At 40.8% G+C, this 19,500-nt stretch overlaps 1 protein-coding gene across 3 annotated transcripts; it reads left to right on the top strand.

The window, feature by feature from the left end:
- The first annotated feature begins 224 nt into the window (after positions 1–224).
- LOC134634741 (leukocyte elastase inhibitor-like) lies at positions 225–17,923 on the top strand. 3 transcript variants are annotated; one of them, XM_063484081.1, is made up of 9 exons: positions 225–599; positions 954–1,135; positions 5,489–5,626; positions 5,897–6,014; positions 7,182–7,324; positions 8,466–8,543; positions 9,924–10,013; positions 11,105–11,285; positions 16,365–17,923. In XM_063484081.1, exons 2-9 carry the CDS (start codon positions 959–961, stop codon positions 16,607–16,609), a joined length of 1,170 nt encoding a protein of 389 aa, XP_063340151.1. In that variant the 5' UTR covers positions 225–599; positions 954–958; the 3' UTR covers positions 16,610–17,923. The 3 variants fall into 3 exon arrangements, with proteins under 3 accessions (XP_063340151.1, XP_063340153.1, XP_063340152.1); XM_063484083.1 differs by lacking the exon at positions 5,489–5,626; XM_063484082.1 differs by lacking the exon at positions 9,924–10,013.
- The last annotated feature ends 1,577 nt before the right edge of the window (positions 17,924–19,500 follow it).

Raw genomic sequence — 19,500 nt, 5'->3', positions numbered from 1 at the left:
CCATGTTTCTGAGTCCAGTCTGTGTATTCTGTGTATTTCCTGTTTTACTTTGAAGGTCCGTTCCTGACGTCAGTGTATTCAGCTTGCGTCCTCCCTGTCTCCTCGGATTCAGCTGTATCTCCCTCTGTGTGTATTTATAGCACGTGTCCTCTTGTGTGCGTTGTTGCTCCGTCTTCGTTCCTCCATGCTGTTACCTTCCTACGTCACTTCCTCCGTGTCTTCCTGCGGATTCAGGTTTCAGTTTTTAGTTCTCCCAGTTCGGAGTCGTTCATAGTTCTGTTTCTCGCCCACCTCGCTTTTGGTTGTATGTCACTCTGCTTCAATAAAGGATCTCGCATCAGCCTCTAAAAATTTAGATTTCCTACTAATGGAAAAGTGAAGACTTTAGACGCTACAAGTTTAAAGCCTCCTACTCAGAGAGATCCGAGGGCATTTTGACGCTGTTTTCCAGTTAACTGATTGGTCAGTAGCTGACGAGTTCATTCCCGTTGGGGGAGGTTATGGTCAAAGCGAAACGCAAAAAAAAAATAAAAAATAAAAAATAAAGAAACGCTTCAAGCAGAAGCCAGAAGGAATCCTGACCGTCTAAGTGAGCGTCAGTAAGTCATGTAACTTTATTCGGTTTTTACAAATCACGTCTACGTGGTTACTACTCATAAATTACCCCTACACAGTGTTTATATCTTGTGTGTATAACTAATCCTATTGTAGATTCTTTCCATGTGCGCTCAAAGAGTAATGCTAACCCTTTCAGCTGTTTATAACTCACTGACTCATCTGGGAGCTTTGTGACTAAATCTGCATACACACCATGAAGGATATCATTTAAACAAAAACCCTGAATAACAGCCACCATAGTTTTTGTTTTGTAGTTTTTAGGTAAAGTGAACCTCAGATTTAATTAATCTTGCTTGGTGCATTGAAGAACTCTCTGCCCCCCTTCTTTGTACCAGAAACAATGGGATCAGCAACATCTCTGCCCAAGGACAACAGTGCCTTCTCTCTGACTTTGCTCAAACAGCTGAGCAATAACAACAAGACGGGAAACATCTTTTTCTCCCCGTTCAGCATCTCTTCAGCCCTGGCTATGGTGATGCTGGGGGCCAGAGGCAACACAGCCACACAGATGTCAGAGGTACAGTACACATGCTCACACACAAACACTAAAATTATAGTGCCCAGTAGTTATTGTAGTGGTGCTCATTTAACACATTGCAGGATGCTCTGGTGTTAATCTGAGCAGCTGCTGGAAACCACTGTGACCATTATAACTGTATAAATGACCCTGACTTGTCTCCCGTGTATCAGTGTGATATTATTATAGTCTGAAACCTAATGTGAGGGACTGAGCTGGTTAGACATGAGGGCACAGTAAGTCCCTTAAAAGTTCATTTACCACCCTTAAAAGGTGGTACATGAACTAAACTCAAGTCACCATGACAACCTAAATGAGCAGAGTAACTCCAAAGTAATGTGGAAAAGAATAAACAGACAAACCAAACCAGTTTTCTGAGATTTATTGATAGAAAATTAAGTTCAAATCTTTCCAACAGGATCAATGCTGCACAAACAGTCTTCCTACTAGCTTTGAGAAATACACAAAATAATAATAGCTCGATTGTGTGGATACAGTCTTTGTCTGTTCATCTGTAGGAAGCTCAGTTACCACAGTCATGTAGGGACCAGCCTGATATGAATGAAGACACAAAGTGAGCTTGAATGCAGCTTACAGTTTTTATTTTCACACACACTCAGAAAGTTTTAACAGTTACTACACAGGTTAGGAGAGTGAAACACACCAAGCTTGTCTATCAGCAAAATTAATTTGTTTGTTGACAAATAAAAGTGAAAGTTATTTATGTGTCTCCTTTAGACTTTCAAACAGTAAGCTCTATTTTTGTGCCTTTTATGGGGGGGAGTGAGAGAGACTGGCCGCTTTTCTCCAACCATGTGCTAATGTAAACCGAAGCACCGAGCACGGTTTAATACAGGTTCTACTTTAAAAAGGGGAACCCTTCTTAAATGGGAAGAGCATTACTGGAGCCGGAAAAAATAGGAAATTTAAAAAAGTATAATTTATTTCGGACATAAAACACAGTAAAATACCCTGGCCAGGGACAACAACTATTAAAATAGAATAAAAGGGCAATATAAAGTATTACTATAAGAAGTCCACTAAAACCTAAAAGTCCCAATAGCGGAGACAGCGGCGTCCTCCCGATGGCCTATCTCCACCAGGTCTCACCGGCCGTTGCTGAGGGACAGGAGCAAAGGCGTAGATTTGGCATGGACGGAAGGGACATGTCCCCACCAATATCCAGCGATTATTGAATTGTCTCCACCAATAATTTGATCTCTTCGAGGAAAGAAAAACAAACCCGACTGAAAGAAAAACAACGATCTGTCAGCGTCTCATTCACCCAGCGGTGCAGAAAGAGTTAAATTACGTTCTCTACTGGAGTCCTACGTCATGTGACAAATATAGGCAATGTGATTGGCTGAACCTTTCAGGGAGCTCTGTTTAGTTTTAGCAGCGGCAATGCGCTGCGAGGAGGATGGCAGCAAAAAGGAAGAACCTGGATATTAGAAAGTATTTTTCAAAGAAACCTGTAAGTCACCTTTAAGTCAAATTCACTCATGAAATGTGTCCGTCCTAATAAGTTTACAGAGGCTGTTAAAATTATATGTCTAACGTTAAAACGTTGGTGACACAATAATTTCTAATGGCACTGACATATTCATAGGGTTAGTTTTTGAGACAAAATGTCATAAGGTAGTCATGACTTGGAAATATTCCACCTTGTAGTGCAGTTTGCACAAATTGTTTTAAAAATGCACTCACCCTACAAACATTACTGATGAGTCAAGATCTGCACAAACTGACAGAAACACTGAAGCAGCTACACATTTTATTCTTATTGTCATGCATGTCCTATTTGTCAGGTGACAGAAGAACCAACACAAAGCTCAGAGAGCAATGGTGATACAAGATCACAGGTGAAATTGGATGATGACTTTTTGGTTCATGACTGTATTTGAAGCACATGTGTGACTGCATGTATGTGGAATGTCTCGCTGTTATTTATCAGGTGACAGAGGCAGCTCTGCCATGTTGTAGCTCAGACAGAGGTGAAGAGGCGAGGTCACAGGTGACTGACTGATGTTACAGATTGACTAGTATTTATTATCATGACAATTGTTAGGCTGCTGATGTAAATTGATTCATTAGTGTATATTTGACAAAGAATCTGAATTGACAAGTCTTACCTTTTATATGGCACGAATCAATGTGTTATTTTATCAGGTGGCAATATGTCCTAGTGCAGTCAGAGGGGAAGAGCCAGGGCCAAAGGTGAGGCACATCAAGCACATAATAATAATTTTAATCTGAGCATAAAACACATGTACTGAGGCTGAAAGAAGCTTCAGTGTCTCAGAAGACTAAAAAGATGGCTAAGGTTAACAATGACTCAAATGAGATTAAACAATGCTGCTGTATGCCATGTTCACCAGGAGAGACTGGACAGTATAGATGTAAAACAAATATGCCAGCAGTTTATCTCAGTTAACAAGAGGAGAAGGCATGTGTTTGGCTCCTTCACATAGTGGACATTGAGTTGTTGTGTGGGGCACCAGTAGTCCACGTCTGTTGCTGTAACAGTAGTTCATGTTTAGAATCAAAAAAAAAAAAAAAAAAAAAAAAAAAAAAAAAATCCCAGCTCACTGAGTTGACAGGGGCAATCGTGTGTCTAATATGTTGCATAATTTCGCTGAGAGATCTTTTACTTTGTGGTAATCTTAAATGAGTAGTTTTATGGACAAAAACCACCAGGTCATTCAGTGTTCCCTTAGTGCTAATGTATAAGAGATGTTGGTGTACTATAACTGAAGTAATGTTGTTAAGTCCTTAAAGTCATATTCTTTTATTGTCATGACTGTATTTGAAGCTATTTTTATTTTTGTATGACACTTGATTTATATGGAATATGGCTGAAGTAAACTAAAGCCTAAAATACTTAGTCATTTGTTTAATAGTAATTTAACATTATATTATTCACATATAAAACTATGAATTGTAATTTTAAATGGTTTAAAAGCATGTGGAATAGCATATGTAGGCAAGTATATTTCTCCTTTTTTTTTTAAATCAAGAAGCAAAGACAAAAAGGAAAAAGAGAAACAGGTCAGGGTTCGGTGGTTGAATCATCCGTCCCCACCAATGCCAAAACCAAATCTACGCCCTTGGACAGGAGGAAAACGGCAGTCACTCTTCTATTAATGACCGGGACACCTTTTAATCATTAGTTGGGCGACACTTACCCCGCGAGGGCAGAGCTGCGAACTCCGCCCACTGTTATGCTGACGCGCACGTCAGGTGTCTCGCCCCTCGCTGACATCCGGCATACTTCTGCCCGTCCCCAGCTGCGAATCTCGCCACCCCGCTGCAGAATATTCCCAGTTTCCCCTCTGCAGCCCATCGCCAGCGCCTCCAAGCCTGTTGCTGCCACCAGCTACTTCGCCATCTTTGCTGCCACCCTTCTCATGACCTGCCAGGCCCTCTTATTGGCCTCTGTGACCTCCCAGGTGTGTCAAGTTAATAATCAGGGAGGGGCGGAGTCTCTCCAGGACAAGTCAACAATAAACACAATAAAAGCATGCAATAACAAATGAAACACTATACAATATTAAAATAGTAACAATAGTAAAACACAGCAACTCGTGCAAGATAAAAATAAAAAAATAAAACCCAGTTAACTTGTCCATTTCCACCCCGTGACACTAACCTAGTTGTTTAAAGTTGCACCCTATGGGACAGTAACATTCAATGTTTAAATTGAGCCAGTTGAAAGTTGCTGCCATCACCTTAGAAATACAGCAGCACTGAGAGCGCATTCAGTGATAAAATAATAAGATAATAAAATAATTAGCTGGATTTCAAGTGTTTATTTTTCTGCTTTGTGAGCTTAATCACAAGATTATTGGTTTCCTGCAGCATTAAGCATGTGTACTTCAAGAAAGTGTTTTACTCTAGTTTTTCTTGTATTTTATAGATTTTTTTTTATCACTATTTGATAACTTTTCTGGAATAGTTGGCACTCACAGGGACTATTTTTTTCTGGAATACAAATAATATGATCCATGAAACACCGCTTTTTGGTTGGATGATGCCAACACACCCTTTTTTGGGGACGTGCAGGGTTCATGTGAGCACTTATTGCCAATGTCGCAAGTGAATCCAGATAACAGAAAAGGTCCCTGGGTATGTTGAAGAAGCTGGGCACTCAGGGGAAACAAACGCTAACGAATGATCTAACAACAAAGAAAGAAAATCAAAAGTTAGTTTAATGCTTACCTCAAATGAAAGGCAATTAAACACAAAGTTAACCAAATTAAAGAATTTTGCAGAGTTAACATCATCACACATGATGTTCCAGTATGTTTTTCTTCTGTGTCCTTCTTTGAATCCACTAAAGTGTTTTGTCCACAGTGCTTGCAAACCGGAGATTGTTGGGGTGACGTTCACAGCAGCTTTGCCAAACTCACTGAACTCAACAGGCCAGACGCTCCATTTACCTTCAGTGTTGCTAACAGACTGTACATAGAGAAGTCCTGCCCCTTTACTCTGGTCTGTTTCTTCTTCTTATGTAGAGTGTGATTCTTCATGAGCTCGTGTGTTTTGGAGTAAATGAGAGGCAGAGAGAGAAATGCTGTGAGTTCTGACTGATCAGAATCTAAAACTGTGTTAATGATTGATATGAGGTATGTGTGATTCAGCATGTGTGTTCATGTAGCTATAACAGTTTTTTCTTATCATGTCAGCCTGAAGTAAATCAGAATCAGTGATGTCAGAGACTTTGCTGGAGTGAATTTACAAATGTGTCGTCTGTGGTTTCAGAAATTCTTAATACAAAGCAAGAAACATTACAGCACAGAGCTGGAGTCTGTGGACTTCAAGACCAGGTCTGAAGAGGTCAGGATTGATGTCAACAACTGGGTGCAGAAACACACACCAGGTGGATCACATTTACACATGTACACACAATCACTTCATCTAATTTCCAGTTCAATTTTCATGTTTTTCATAAGCAGGACTCACTGCTCCTGCTAAGCCCCTCTAAGGTGTAAGGTGTACCCGTAAGGATACCATGAAAATACTGAATGACTTTTTTTTTTCCTTCTGCTGCTCAGAAGTGATGGTAGATGTACTTAACATAGTTTTAAAGAGTGATAAAGCTTACAGACCTATGACCAGGGTTTGTTAAAGGGCTCCTTCTGCCGTTAATCCTGATTTAACCCACAGTGGGTCAAGCTGTTTCAGCAGTGATCTCTGGATCCCAGAACCACCTTCCTCAGTGTCTGCACAGTCCTCTGTTCACTTGTCTTTTCAGCCAAACCCACTCACTGCTGCTTCTCATATTTTTTAATCTTCTTGTTTATGCATCTTCATTTTATCTGTCAAACTCTTCCTGTCCCAGTCTCTCAGGGCAATATGAGTTTAGGCAGTTGAGTTTAATGAGTTTTGTGAAAGTTAGACTACAGCACAGCTTAAAATACCATCAGATTTTAATATTAACTCTTTCCTTCAATGAAAAGCGTTTTTGGCTCCCTGCCTGTTTGTGCTGGCATAGCATTAATGGTAGTCTCATTCACTTTCAAAGTGGCAGCCAGGCACCAGAATACTTTGTTTACATCCAGATGTGTTGACCTTGACTGAAGCTCAACTCAAGTATATGCAGAGAATTGAGGATGTGCATGAAGAAATATAGGGAGGAGCGCCATCTTGTGGAACAGCACATTAATGTAACTTTACCTGCTTACCTGATGTCTCTTGTTTACCTCATTTATCTTACCTCGTGTAGAAAAAGCAGGATTTTTAAGTACTTTAATAATGAGTTGTTACATGTGTCCATTTAATAATTAGCCAGAATGGCTGTGCATCCTTACTTGTTCTAAATATTCACATGTTGTGCTGATGAATAATATCTTCAGGTTTCACTAATAGTCAAAGAACATACTCTGATTAAACAGCATTTGTAAAACTCATCATGTTTCTCTGGCCTACAAAGGCTGAAAGAGTGTGGGGTCCATCATGTTTTCATAGATTTGTGGATGAAAACTTTGCTGCAGTCTTTGAGGCTTTACTTCTCAATGTTTACATTTGGTTTTACTTTGGTCACCAGGTAACATCACAGAGGTGGTGGATGAAGATGATTTGAATGAACTGACCAGGCTGGTGTTGCTCACTGCCACCCACTTCAGAGGCAGCTGGATTAAAGATTTCTCTGAGTTTAAAACTTATGATGCTCAATTTTGGCTCAACAAGGTAAAAGTGCTCATAAAAACAGAACACTGACTATGAAACTATAACCTTGTAAAGTCTATATACCATTGCAGTTGTGGTTGGACAACATGGACAGTTTCAAATCATGAGCAAATATACAAGTAATCCCTGTGAGCCAAAGCTCAGGTTTCAGACTGCTGTTAAGGACCGGTTTCAGTTTCTCTGCTCTGCGTGATGTCAGAAAGATCAGCCCCTCCCCTTTTGTCAAAGAGGGACAGCCAATCAAAATGGCCTCAAGAGGAGGGAGCTTTAAAGACGAGGAGCTAAAATTATTAATGTGAGACTGCATTAAGACCCAGTGTAAGATAAATAAGATTTATTTGGGAGTCTATGTTATGCAAAGCTTCTTTACAAACTACTTTAATAAAAGTCATGAAATACATCTGTGACTGGAGTATTCATGACACACAGCTTCAAAGGCAAATTTTTTTCTCTTTCTGTCACGGTCTGTGTTGGCAGACCGTGGGGATGTGGGGAAAGGAGGACCCAGTCGTGGTACTCTGCGACGCAAACAGTGCTCTTTATTTACAGTGAAAACTGTACACACAATAATACATCCCCCGTGTGCTCCCAAATTCCACTCCGTGTCTTCTCCGTGTTTGTGCTCGTGTGTCCGCTCCCTCGTGCCAGTGCACTCTGTGTCTGCGGCCCTCTAGTTCCAGCAATCCTCCTGGGAAAAACAGAGGCAGCCATTAGTACCCTCAACTACACAGGTAGGCTCACACAAACAGATCAACTGGAGAACTGACGGGAAGTCTCACAAAATGATCCCACGTCAGTGGGAGCTCCAAGACTCTCTTAAGTAGCTCCCCCGACGAGGCCTGATCAGCAGCAGGTGCGTGGCTTCGGGTGTGGCCAGTCCGCCAGCAGGGCCGCACCCATCATGCCTGCAGGAGCTTGACATTCATCTTACAGCCAAACACATACATACACACACACCTGCCTATATAGAAATGTGGACACAGCAGCACAGTATCAACTATACATGTAACAATATAATTCATAACTGCGACACTTTCATTTTCAGAGTCATTTAATCCACTTTTGCATCCAAGAACTATTTCAATGGATATATTAAAAGAATGTTATTTCAGGTCAAATGTAATTTCATGTTTGTCTTCAGAATGACTCAAAGCCTGTGAAGATGATGAAACAGGAAGAAGACTTTGCGTGTGCCTTCATCGAAGAAGCAAACTGCAAGGTAACCGTTATATTTATCATATTTACATAAATCACTGGAATAATCAGATTTATTTGCAAGACTGCAGTGGCGGTCCTAGCCTGTTTGGCACCCTGGGCGAAGACTCACTCTGCCCCCCATCCCCCCCCCCCCCCCCCCACACACACACACACACACACACACAGGATTGTACATTAACATAGAACTTTTGTCGGAACCATACTGAATCTCACAAGAGAAACACACACACAGATATGAAGAGAGAGAGAGAGAGAGAGTATGCATAGTATGCAAACAGCTACCAAACAGCCATCATAATTCGTCATACAATGAGAACAGGACAAATCAACAATTGACACTGACTAATTAATATTAAAATCTGTAACATAATGTATTGTTTGGAGTTTAGTCTGTTACTGTTACTATTTTTACCATTTCTTCTTGGAGCAACTGTAACCCACATAATTTCCTTAGGGATTAATAAAGTATTCTGATTCTGATTGTTTCAGGATACATGACCTGCCATTATCCAACGACACATCTGCTTACCTGTATCTTTTGCTCATTTCTCCTCCTCTTCTTTTCTCTTTTTTCTAAACTGAGGACCTGATGGCTTTGAACCCAGGATTCAAATCATGAATACATAATGGGCTTGGATTTACAACATTATGAATGAAATGTGCTCTATTTGGAAGCAGCAGGTCTCCCTCCCGTTTCCACGGGTTGTGTGTGAGACTTTAAATCATCAAAATATAAAATATAAATTTTAAATTGTTATTGATCCCTTTACCCCGAGTCCTAAAGTGTATATTTATTTTCTTACTCTTCTTATAGTTATTATTTGTTTACTTGCACTGCTGTAAATGGAGCCTCGTCGTCTCGTCTCTCTATATACTGGACTGTATGTAGCGGAGATGACAATAAAGTTTACTTTGACTTCAGCAGCGAGCAAGCGCACTGAGGAAAAACATCGGTGCAAATTATAAGTCTGTATCATGATGTCTTCTGTTTTCGTGTTTGTTGTTTTGTTTTTATTTTGTTTTATTTTGCGAGTTGATTATTAGACGCTGCTCCAGCCACCAGTGAATCCCTCACCGCCCCGCCCTCTCCTCCCTGTGCCGCAAGCAGCAGGTGCACCTCGCAAACGGAGGGCGCCCTTACTCCCAGCAAATGGGCGATAGAAAACCGATCAGTCCCTATGCCATCCCCAGTATGCGCTGGCATGACGTCGCGCAGCATGAGTACGAGCAATTTTTTTTTTTTTGCCAATGCCCGTGATGCCGCCCCCCACCACGATGCCACCCCGGGCATCCGCCCGTGTCGCCCGTATCTAAAACCGCTACTGTGTATGAGTATCAGTAGATTTATGTGCAGTAATGTTTGAAACCCTCTGCTGGACAGATTCTAGAGATGCCTTACAGTGGGGAGGAAGTGAGCATGCTCATCTTTTTACCTGCAGAGATAGAGGATGATACAACAGGACTGGAGAAGGTAGAACACTTACACACTCGGGATGTTCCTGGTGACTCATTTCTTAGTCAACTAAACGAAGAAAACAAATCAGACTGACTGAATAGTCTAAAACTGACAAACACCCAGATATTAAGTTAAATCTGAAAACTGCTTGATGTCAACAACTGTGTAAACAAAGTGATTTGAAACTTTTAATGACATTCTTGAATGAATCATGCTGCTTAACTGTGAAGGATCTCGCATCGCACATTTACACACGTTAAACTCCAAACAGACAAAGAAGAAAAACATTTGAAATGTATTAACTATGATATGAAAACATGTTTCTACAAAAGATGCTCATTCATTACTGAAATATGAAAAAGTAACAACTGAAAAATAATTAAACTGCAGCTGGAAAGTGTGGCACATTGTGCCGTGCATTGTGAATGACAAATGTCGTTTGAGAATTTATGACAATCACTTCAATAAAAGTTTAAATTTAAAATAACAAAACAATAAATCATCCATCCATTTTTTGTGCTTATCTAATGTTGGGTAGCAGGGACAGCAGCCGAAGCAGAGAAGCCCAAACCTCCCTCTCTCCTTCATCTTATCTCGAGAAATATCAAAGTGTTTCCAGTCTGGCTGATAGATATATTCTCTCCAGCAGGTCACAGTGTATGCCTGGTGGGAACACCTTACCATGGAGGTGCCCCCTCAGCTGTCTCCTTTCAAGGAGTAGCAGCTCTACTCTACTTCTAATTCCTTTTAGAAAAAGCTATTTTCTGTCAGCTGCAGGTCCTATTTTTTTCATCTTTAAATAGCAAAAATAGGTAATTAAATAAAACAATGTTAACAACAAGATCAGGCCAAGAATAACAAATTTATGGTGTTTCTCAACAACAGTGCTCTATTTGGTGGCAGATGGCTGCATAACATTTAAGACACAAAAATTTACAATTTATTGGTAAATTTACTTTATCAAAAAAATGTAAACATTAAAACTGATTAAATTACTAGCACATCTGATACTAACTAGTGACAATAGCAATGATTACTTGACTAGTTTTGACTAATTTTACACACACACACACAATCTCTAATCAGTGATACTGTTTCCATCCCAGCTGGAGAAGGAGCTGACCTCTGAGAAATTTGTGGCTTGGACTCATCCAGGCCAGATGCAAACACGTTGTCTTGATGTGAGGCTGCCTCGATTTACACTGGAGGAGACGTATGACCTGAACACAGTCCTGAGCAGCATGGGCATGGTGGACGCTTTTCATCACACAAAGTGTGACTTCTCTGGTGAGACATACGTTTGCAGTTTATTGGTGTTTATGAACAGAGTGTAGAGCAGGGGTCGGCAACCCTAGGCACGCGTGCCACAGTTGGCACGCGAAGGGTTAACTGATGGCACGACCATAGCTGGACTGGCCATCGGGCATACCGGGCATTTGCTCGGTGGCCCGGTGATTTTTTTTTTTTTTTTTTTTTTGTGTAACGGTATAAACAATGAAAGGTGGTGGATTGGCCAGATGCTGGCCTGTGTGTAAAAATAACTCAGTTGTTTGGTGGTGGCTATGGCGGAGCTTCCACAGTTTCAGTAACATTAGCAAGTGGTGGAGGCCAGCAGGTGGACGAGGGAGAGGGGAGGCAGGAGGAAAGCCCCGAGGCGGCCGCCAGTCCGAGTGTCAGGTGAACTCAGTGGCGTGTCCAGCGGGGTGGCCTGGGGGGGCACAGGCCACCCCCCCGACCAGACTGGCCACCCTAGGTGCCACCCCGAAGCTGAAACAATAAAATTCAATCAAATATCAAATGTACAGTTACGTTTTCACAGTGAAGCTGAGATATCCGAGTGTAAGTGAATGCAGCATCGGCTTCTGCAATATGAGCATCACGTTAGCAAAGGAAGGAGAGCCAAGCACGAAAGAGGTACTGCAGAAAACAATTTTTGGGCGAAAAAAAATGAGGAGAGAATAAATGTCCCGGTAAGTAATATTAAGTTTGTTGAGTTTATTAGATTAGAATACCAAGGAAAAAATAACACTTAAAGAATTATTGCAACCGTCAAATATTTCAGACAGTAGGCTACTGGGGGAGGTAGCATAAGAGTTATGAGTTATAAGATATAATCTAAGTTGTAACATTGCTGTATAGAGCTGCAGATCGGGCATACCGGGCATTTGCCCGGTGGGCTGATGACTTTTTTATTTATTTATTTTTTTTGTAACGGCATGAACAATGAGAAGAGACGCAGTTTGTCCCGTACTTTAGCTAGAATGAAAAAAAGACACAAAGCTGGAGTTATTCTGTCGTTACGCTGCACAGCTGCCTCTTTTTTCTCATTCTCTCCCCTCCCTCTCCTGTTCCTACTTCAATCATGAAACTGATCAATGATCAGCTGATCGGCTTTTCTCTCTTGTTTGTTTATCGCCCACTTTGCGCCAGAAAGAGGAAACCAGCGGAGGTCGCGGTAAACAACAGCAGCACGTTTAAGCTTGATCAGCTGTTGTTAGAATTTATTTAATATTAATTTGTAGTATCAGCTGATGTTTGCTGGAGCCACAGCTGTAAAGCTGCTGGTCATGATATCAGTTTGGATATGTGGTGAGAGGGAAACATGAAGATGAAACCAGGAGATGTCCTTACTGAATCATCAGTGCTGAACATGTGATGGAGAAACAGGTTTACCTTTTAGGTGACATGAATGAGTTGAAGGGAAGTTATGAGCTGTTTCTGAGAGACAAATAACACCAGGATCCTTTTCTATGTAGCTGACAGCTGGTAACTGTGCAGGGGCGGGTCTAGCAAAGTTTTGCCAGGGGGCCAGGTAGGGCATTAACAGGGAAAGGGGGGCACAAAGAAATACTTAATATCTGGCTTTTATTAAATAATTATCTGAATCTTGCGCACAAAGTTTTTATCTGATGTAAAATGTATAGAAATCATACATATACCAAAAAGACAGTGTACATCACTGTCACAACAGCATTTGTTTTCATTCAAAGGCTTTATGGCTTTAATACCTGGTGGGCCGGTCTCTGGTCAAAATGCCCAATCTTTTGTCCCAGTCCAGCCCTGCAGGTTAATACTGGCAGTGTCACCATACCAGCTGACTGTATTTCATCATCAGCCAGTGTTGTTCTTTATACATCAATATTACCAAAGTTTACCATAAGGCAGCATAGAAAGTACTTGCTTTCAGGTTTCATTCAAATGTTAGTCTTTTCATTTGTTTCCCCACTTTTTTCCTGTTTCAAAATCAAACACCAGTTTGTGAGAAGATTATCTTCTTTTTTTAATAGGCAGATAAAGTTTTGCATTGGCATTGGCTAATTTGCCAATTGTATGTTAAAAATGTTCGTATTTTAATATTCAAAAATGTTTTTGCCCAAAACATATGTGCACTATATGTCAGTAAAAATACTATGCAAATATTGCTGTCCTTGAATGCTGAATAAACACTGACAAAGCACTGATTGTATCTCTTGTACTTTATCAATGCAGTATCTAAAAACTTTGCACCGTAGTGGTTAAAATCTCATTCTAATAAGAGTTAAAAGCGCATTCGGTTATTAGGTTTATAGGGTTATTGAATTATGGTTAACGGTTGGTAGAATTTTTTTTTTAACATTATCTGCCAATTACATCTGCCACCCTTCTCCAAATCTGTGCCCCTACCTGGCCCCCCCAACAAAAATTTTCTAGACACGCCACTGGGTGAACTGAGCTTCAGGTAAGAAGTTATGACCTGCAGTCTATCTGGGTCAGATATAAACAAGTTTAGGTGGAGTTTATTTTCGTTGTGCTGACATTTTCGTACTGCGTACTAGCTAGCATGACGGAGTTTCTACACAGCTGGGTGGGTGCTATGATGTTAATGATAGTGAACTTTATTTAATTCATAAGGTTAGTTAGTAGAGTTGCCAACCGTCCTGTAAAAAGACGGAATTGTCCCGCATTGAGAGAAAATATGACGCGTTTTGTGTTGAGCTGAGAATGGACGCAGTTTGTCCCGTACTTCAGCTAGGATGGAAAAAGACATAAAGCTGGATTTATTCTGTCTTACGCTGCACAGCTGCCTCTTTTTTCTCATTCTCTCCCCCTCCCTCTCCTGTTGCTACTTTAATCATGAAACTGATCAATGATCAGCTGATCGGCTTTTCTGTCTCGTTTGTTTATCGCCCAATTTGCGCCAGAAAGAGGAAACCATCGGATGTTGCGCTAAACAACAGCAGCACGTTTAAGCTTGATCAGCTGTTGTTAGAATTTATTTAATATTACTTTCTAGTATCAGCTGATGTTTGCTGGAGCCGCAGCTGTAAAGCTGCTGGTCATGATATCGGTTTGGATATGTGGTGAGAGGGAAACATGAAGATGAAACCAGGAGATGTCCTTACTGAATCATCAGAGCTGAACATGTGATGGAGAAACAGGTTTACCTTTTAGGTGACATGAATGAGTTGAAGGGAAGTTATGAACTGTTTCTGAGAGACAAATAACACCAGGATCCTTTTCTCTGTAGCTGACAGCTGGTAACTGTGCAGGGGCGGGTCTAGCAAAGTTTTGCCAGGGGGCCAGGTAGGGCATTAACAGGGAAAGGGGGCCACAAAGATATACTTTTCTTTCGTACTCTCATATAAAATGTCTAGCTGTTATTAAATAATTATCTGAAGCTTACAACCAAAGTTTTTATCTGACGTAAAATGTATAGAAATCATACATATACCAACAAGACTGTACATCACTGTCACAACAGTGTTTGTTTTCATTCAAAGGCTTTATGGCTTTAATACTTGGTGGGCCGGTCTTTAGTCAAAATGCCCGGGCCGATTTTTTGTCCCAGTCCAGCCCTGGGCACAACACGCAGTGAATTAATCTGAGAAGGTGCATCAAAAAATAAATGGCCGTGCCAGCGGTGCACATCGCAAATCAGCTCGCATAGACACATTAGTTGTGCCGCTTCTTAATGACGGTATCTTAGCTAACAACCCCAACTACCAGTTTCAACTTGTAATTGGCTAAAAATAACGTTAGCTTTCCAAATTCCGACAGTTCAAAAGCTTCAGGAGCTGTCCGCTCAGCACAGCATCAGCAACACGGAAATACATGGATACATGCGTAGGCTCGAGACACAATGCGTTTTTGGGACTTTCAGGTGTATGGACCAATGTTTTATTTTCTGATCAAACCAGAAATCTTTAATGAGCAGCTAGATTTGTCTCGCATTAACTGGCCGAGTTAATGCCAGTTAATGCGACATCGAAGCAGCTGGAATCCACAGCAGTGCGTGTTCATGGAGTTTGCATTTTCACCTGCTGGACATCACTACCTGACAAGTTTAACTGTCTTCAGAACATTGCAGAGGCCTTATTGACAGTATTTGGCTCTACATATCTGTGTGAGCAGATTTTCTCTCACATGAGTGTCCTCAGGTAGCCGTCTGAATGCTGGACACTCGGAGACCTGTGTCTCTGAGTGGGAGACCAGAGATCACATTAACATGTGTCTCTGTATTAACAAACATGCCATATTGGCCCAGTTTATTTTTCTTATCATTGTTGTGAGGAGACCATAAATAGCATTTGTATTTTCTGTTGTACAGTTCATTTGCTGTTATGGATAAAAAGTGTCCTTTTTTTTGTTTCAAAATAGCTGATAACTATTCGCTGATAGCTGCCAACATCTGCGAACAAATATAATTCTATAAAGTTCTTCTATATAGTGTGTAACTGTTCATATAGAGCGTTATTAAATTTATTGCTAATGCAATCATATGGGACTCTGACTTCTGAGGAAATTTTAAATGGCACTCGTCATCAGAAAGGTTGCCTACCCCTGGTGTAGAGCAACAATGCTCCAGCAGTGACAGAGTTCTCCAAAAGACCATGGAGCTGCTTATTTCAGCAGATTGTTTGTCTTGTTTGATGATCGTACTGCTGTGAGATTTTGAATGCAGGATCTAAGCTTTGATGCTGGTTTTGAATGGACTGGTGGACTTTTACATGACAGTCCTGATACTTTTAATACTATAATACTAAAAGACAGTCAGGGAGGTGTTCTGGTTCATCCTGCCTAAACCAGCTGTACTCTCTGACACTAATTTTTTTTCATGGTTATTTTGGAGATATTACACTTTAATAGAATAGTTGAGAGGAAGAAAGGCAGAGGATGAGTTGAATGGCATGCAGGAAATTATCTGGAAACACTCAAACCCAGGCTCCTGCAGCACCTTTGGTATTTTGGTTGTCAGCTCAGCCAGATGATCTATATCACCACCTAGACTTATCAGATTTTAATTTTGAAAAAATCCTCTCAGATAAAAAAATGAAAATGCAGCATTATGTTCATTTAAAATGTTCTCCTTTCATTTCTCTGTCACAGGCATGTCTGGGTGCAAAGATCTGGTACTTTCAAAAGTCATCCACAAGGCTTTTGTGGAGGTCCACGAGAGGGGAACTGAGGCTACTGTTGAAGTTATGGGATGGAAGGAGCGTCATTTACTCATGATAAGGCAGGGCAATTTTGATTTAAAATCCTTCATCGCAGACCACCCCTTCCTCTTCTTTATCAGACATAACCCCACCATGAACATCCTGTTAGCTGGTCGGTTCTGCTGCCCTGTGTGAGCTCTGTGTCCTTTACAGCAGCTCAGTACCAGAAGTCTTTAGTGTTTAGTTGGAGAACCTTTCAAAATCACTGCACAACAGCGCTGTATTCATATTAATATACAGCTCTCTATTATCATTTTTGTCTTTTGTTTGCTTTTTATATTTTGTATTTTTCTCATCACAAAACTTTCTCACTTTTAAATGTTATCCTGTCAGATGTTTATATCATATTCTTTAAATGTCCCATCTTCTGATCAGAAATTTATCAAAGAGTGTTTAGTGGCTGAAATGAGATGAACTGCATGATGTATAATTTACTTTTGAATCTTAATTTCTCATTGACCTCACACTGGCCAGTTCGGGACAATCAGCACATACAATGCTCAGTTCTGCACTAGATGGTGACCAGGAGATGGTATCTGTACTTTCTTGTCTCATTGCGGCAGGTTGTGAATTTCAGTATAGAGTAATTAGGTCTCAGTATATAGAAGTCATGAACACAAATATCTGAGATCATGATGGAGCTGTGTCATGTCTTATATTGACATGGCTTTATACCAGCTCTGAATCAATAATGTGTCACATTATATCCTTGTTGCTTTGATTCCTCTCTCATTGTCTCTTCCTTGCTTCCTTTGTACAGGTGTTACACAGAAAATGTACAAGTGATTCCTGTGAGCCAAAGCTTAGATTTCAGACTGCTCAAAAGGATCCATTTTACTTTTTCTGCTCTCACCTCTGTCAGAAAGAGCAGCTTTTAAGTTAGGCTTAAAATTTTGCTTTTTGCCAAAACATATAGTTAGTGCTGGATCAGGTAAACCTGAATCCTCCTTTAGTTATGCTGCAATAGGTGTAGGCTGCAGCTGGATTTTTTCTTCAGTCATATTTCTCACTCATTATGTGTTAACAGACCTCACTGCATTGAATCATACTTGTTATTAATCTCTGGCTCTCGTTCCACAGCATGTCTTTTATTCTGTCTTCCTTCTCTCACCCCAACCGGTCGCAGCAGATGGCCCCGCCCCTCCCTGAGCCTGGTTCTGCTGGGGGTTTCTTCTTGTTAAAAGGGAGTTTTTCCTTCCCACTGTCACCGAAGTGCTTGCTCATAGGGGGTCATATGATTGTTGGATTTTCTCTGTATGCATTATTGTAGGGTCTGCCTTACAATATAAAGTGCCTCGAGGTGACTGTTGATGTTATTTGGCACTGTATAAATGTAATTGAATTGAATTGAATCACTGGTGGAAGGGACTAATGTTAAGGGGAGGAGGCAAGGAAAGGAATCTAGGATGAACAATCTGATAAATTAAACTAAGGGAGATGTTTTCTGTTTCCTGCATTTTAATTAAAAGTTTGTTGATAAATATAAACTCTTCATGGCATTATTTTTGGAAGTATCCCCGCTCTGATCTGAGTGATTGAAACATTTGCACAGTACGTCATGTTTTTTGGGAAATATTTTTGGTTCTGATTAAGTTTGTCCTCTTGTTATTTCACACAGACTGATGATCTGTTGAACTTCATGTTCCTGTTTGTGTATCTTAGGTTATTAAAAGTTAAATGATTTATACAATCACCTAAAAGATATTATGGTAAATGAGTTGTTAAGCCAAAGAAGAGCAAAGCCACATCAGAAGACCCAGGCTGTTCTGCACTGAGCTGTGGTGCACTCCTCCAGAAACCAGGTTTCGGGGGGGGGGGGGGGGGGATAGCACCATATGTCAGTCTTTTTGCTCTGGGCCCTAAATGTGCCACTCTGAGGAATTGTTGGACAAATACAACTTGAAGAAAATGAGAGAAATTGACAGTAGTTGTATTAAAATACTCACAATCATAAAATTAAATAAATATGACAAACAATTTCCCAACTGTTGCAGTACAGTGCATGCCCACCAAAAATTAGTGTCAAACATACCAGAGGGGAGGGGGCAGAGTTTCTCTAGAGTAAAGATGGATAGAAGTTCATTATTATGCAAAAAACTGTCTACAAATTGTGGAAAACATTCAGAAAAATGTTGTCAGTGTAAAGTGGTGAAGAAGTCTTTTTCAGAGAAAGCTCTGCATATTTCAAGAAGTTACAGTTGAACTGAAGATATTACAACAGCATCGCTTCATCATCGAAGAACCTGGATGCTGAACTAAACCAGTGACATTCATACGTCCTATTCATGTGCTAACGGCTGTCTAAATGACTCGGGTAAAGTTTGTAGCATGCGTGCTTGTTGTTTTTGTCTGCTTCCACTTGTCTTTGCACTAGGATGATGTCGGCGTAAATGTGCAGTCATATTAGTTGTGTTCCCACTAGTGCTGTCAGCGTTAATCTCGTTAAAATTACATTAACGCCACAACACGGCAAATCTCCGTTAACAAGTTGCCGCAGATCGGCCCGTGCGTGGGGCTGGACGGCGTCAACACGTTAACGAGCTAACTGCGCTAACGCACTAGTTCCCACCAATTGAGCATTGCGTGGCACATCCGACCTACTGTTTTACTTTTGTCCATAACGCGCTTAAAAAAATTTGTATTGTTCGATACACATGCGTACCGAACCGAAAGCACTGTATGGAATGGTTCAATATCGATACGAGTATTGTTGCACCCCTACTAAGAACTCTCTCGACCCCAGCATGTCCAATATCATCGTGCAGGTGTGAGAGGACAGTTTGTTTGTACTACAAATGGTGGGCAGAACAAGTTGTTTTCCACCTGGAGTCTTTCTGTGGTGAAAGTCATTCTGCACATGCAGCCTGCTCCATTCTCATGACGGCTCTCTTGTGGCCTTTTACGACCCAACTCTTTTCAAACGTTCTACATAGCTCAACAGTTTCGGTCTTTATGCTGCTCATTTTAGAGCTCTTCTCGCAAGTAATGCCCAAAATCCCCTTTTGGAGCTGTTCTAGTTCTCAAAC

The sequence above is a fragment of the Pelmatolapia mariae genome, linkage group LG9 (genome assembly GCF_036321145.2).
Source record: "Pelmatolapia mariae isolate MD_Pm_ZW linkage group LG9, Pm_UMD_F_2, whole genome shotgun sequence".
NCBI lineage: Eukaryota > Metazoa > Chordata > Actinopteri > Cichliformes > Cichlidae > Pelmatolapia > Pelmatolapia mariae.
The sequence above is the reverse complement of the archived record's forward strand: the minus strand, read 5'-3'. Positions and strand labels throughout refer to the sequence as shown.

Excerpts from the sequence above, each read along its gene's own strand:
- LOC134634741 (XM_063484081.1), top strand. The coding sequence starts at position 959 with ATGGGATCAGCAACATCTCTGCCCAAGGACAACAGTGCCTTCTCTCTG. Across the intron at positions 8,544-9,923 it reads TCGAAGAAGCAAACTGCAAG|ATTCTAGAGATGCCTTACAG; the intron begins GTAACCGTTATA and ends TCTGCTGGACAG. Across the intron at positions 11,286-16,364 it reads CACAAAGTGTGACTTCTCTG|GCATGTCTGGGTGCAAAGAT; the intron begins GTGAGACATACG and ends TCTCTGTCACAG.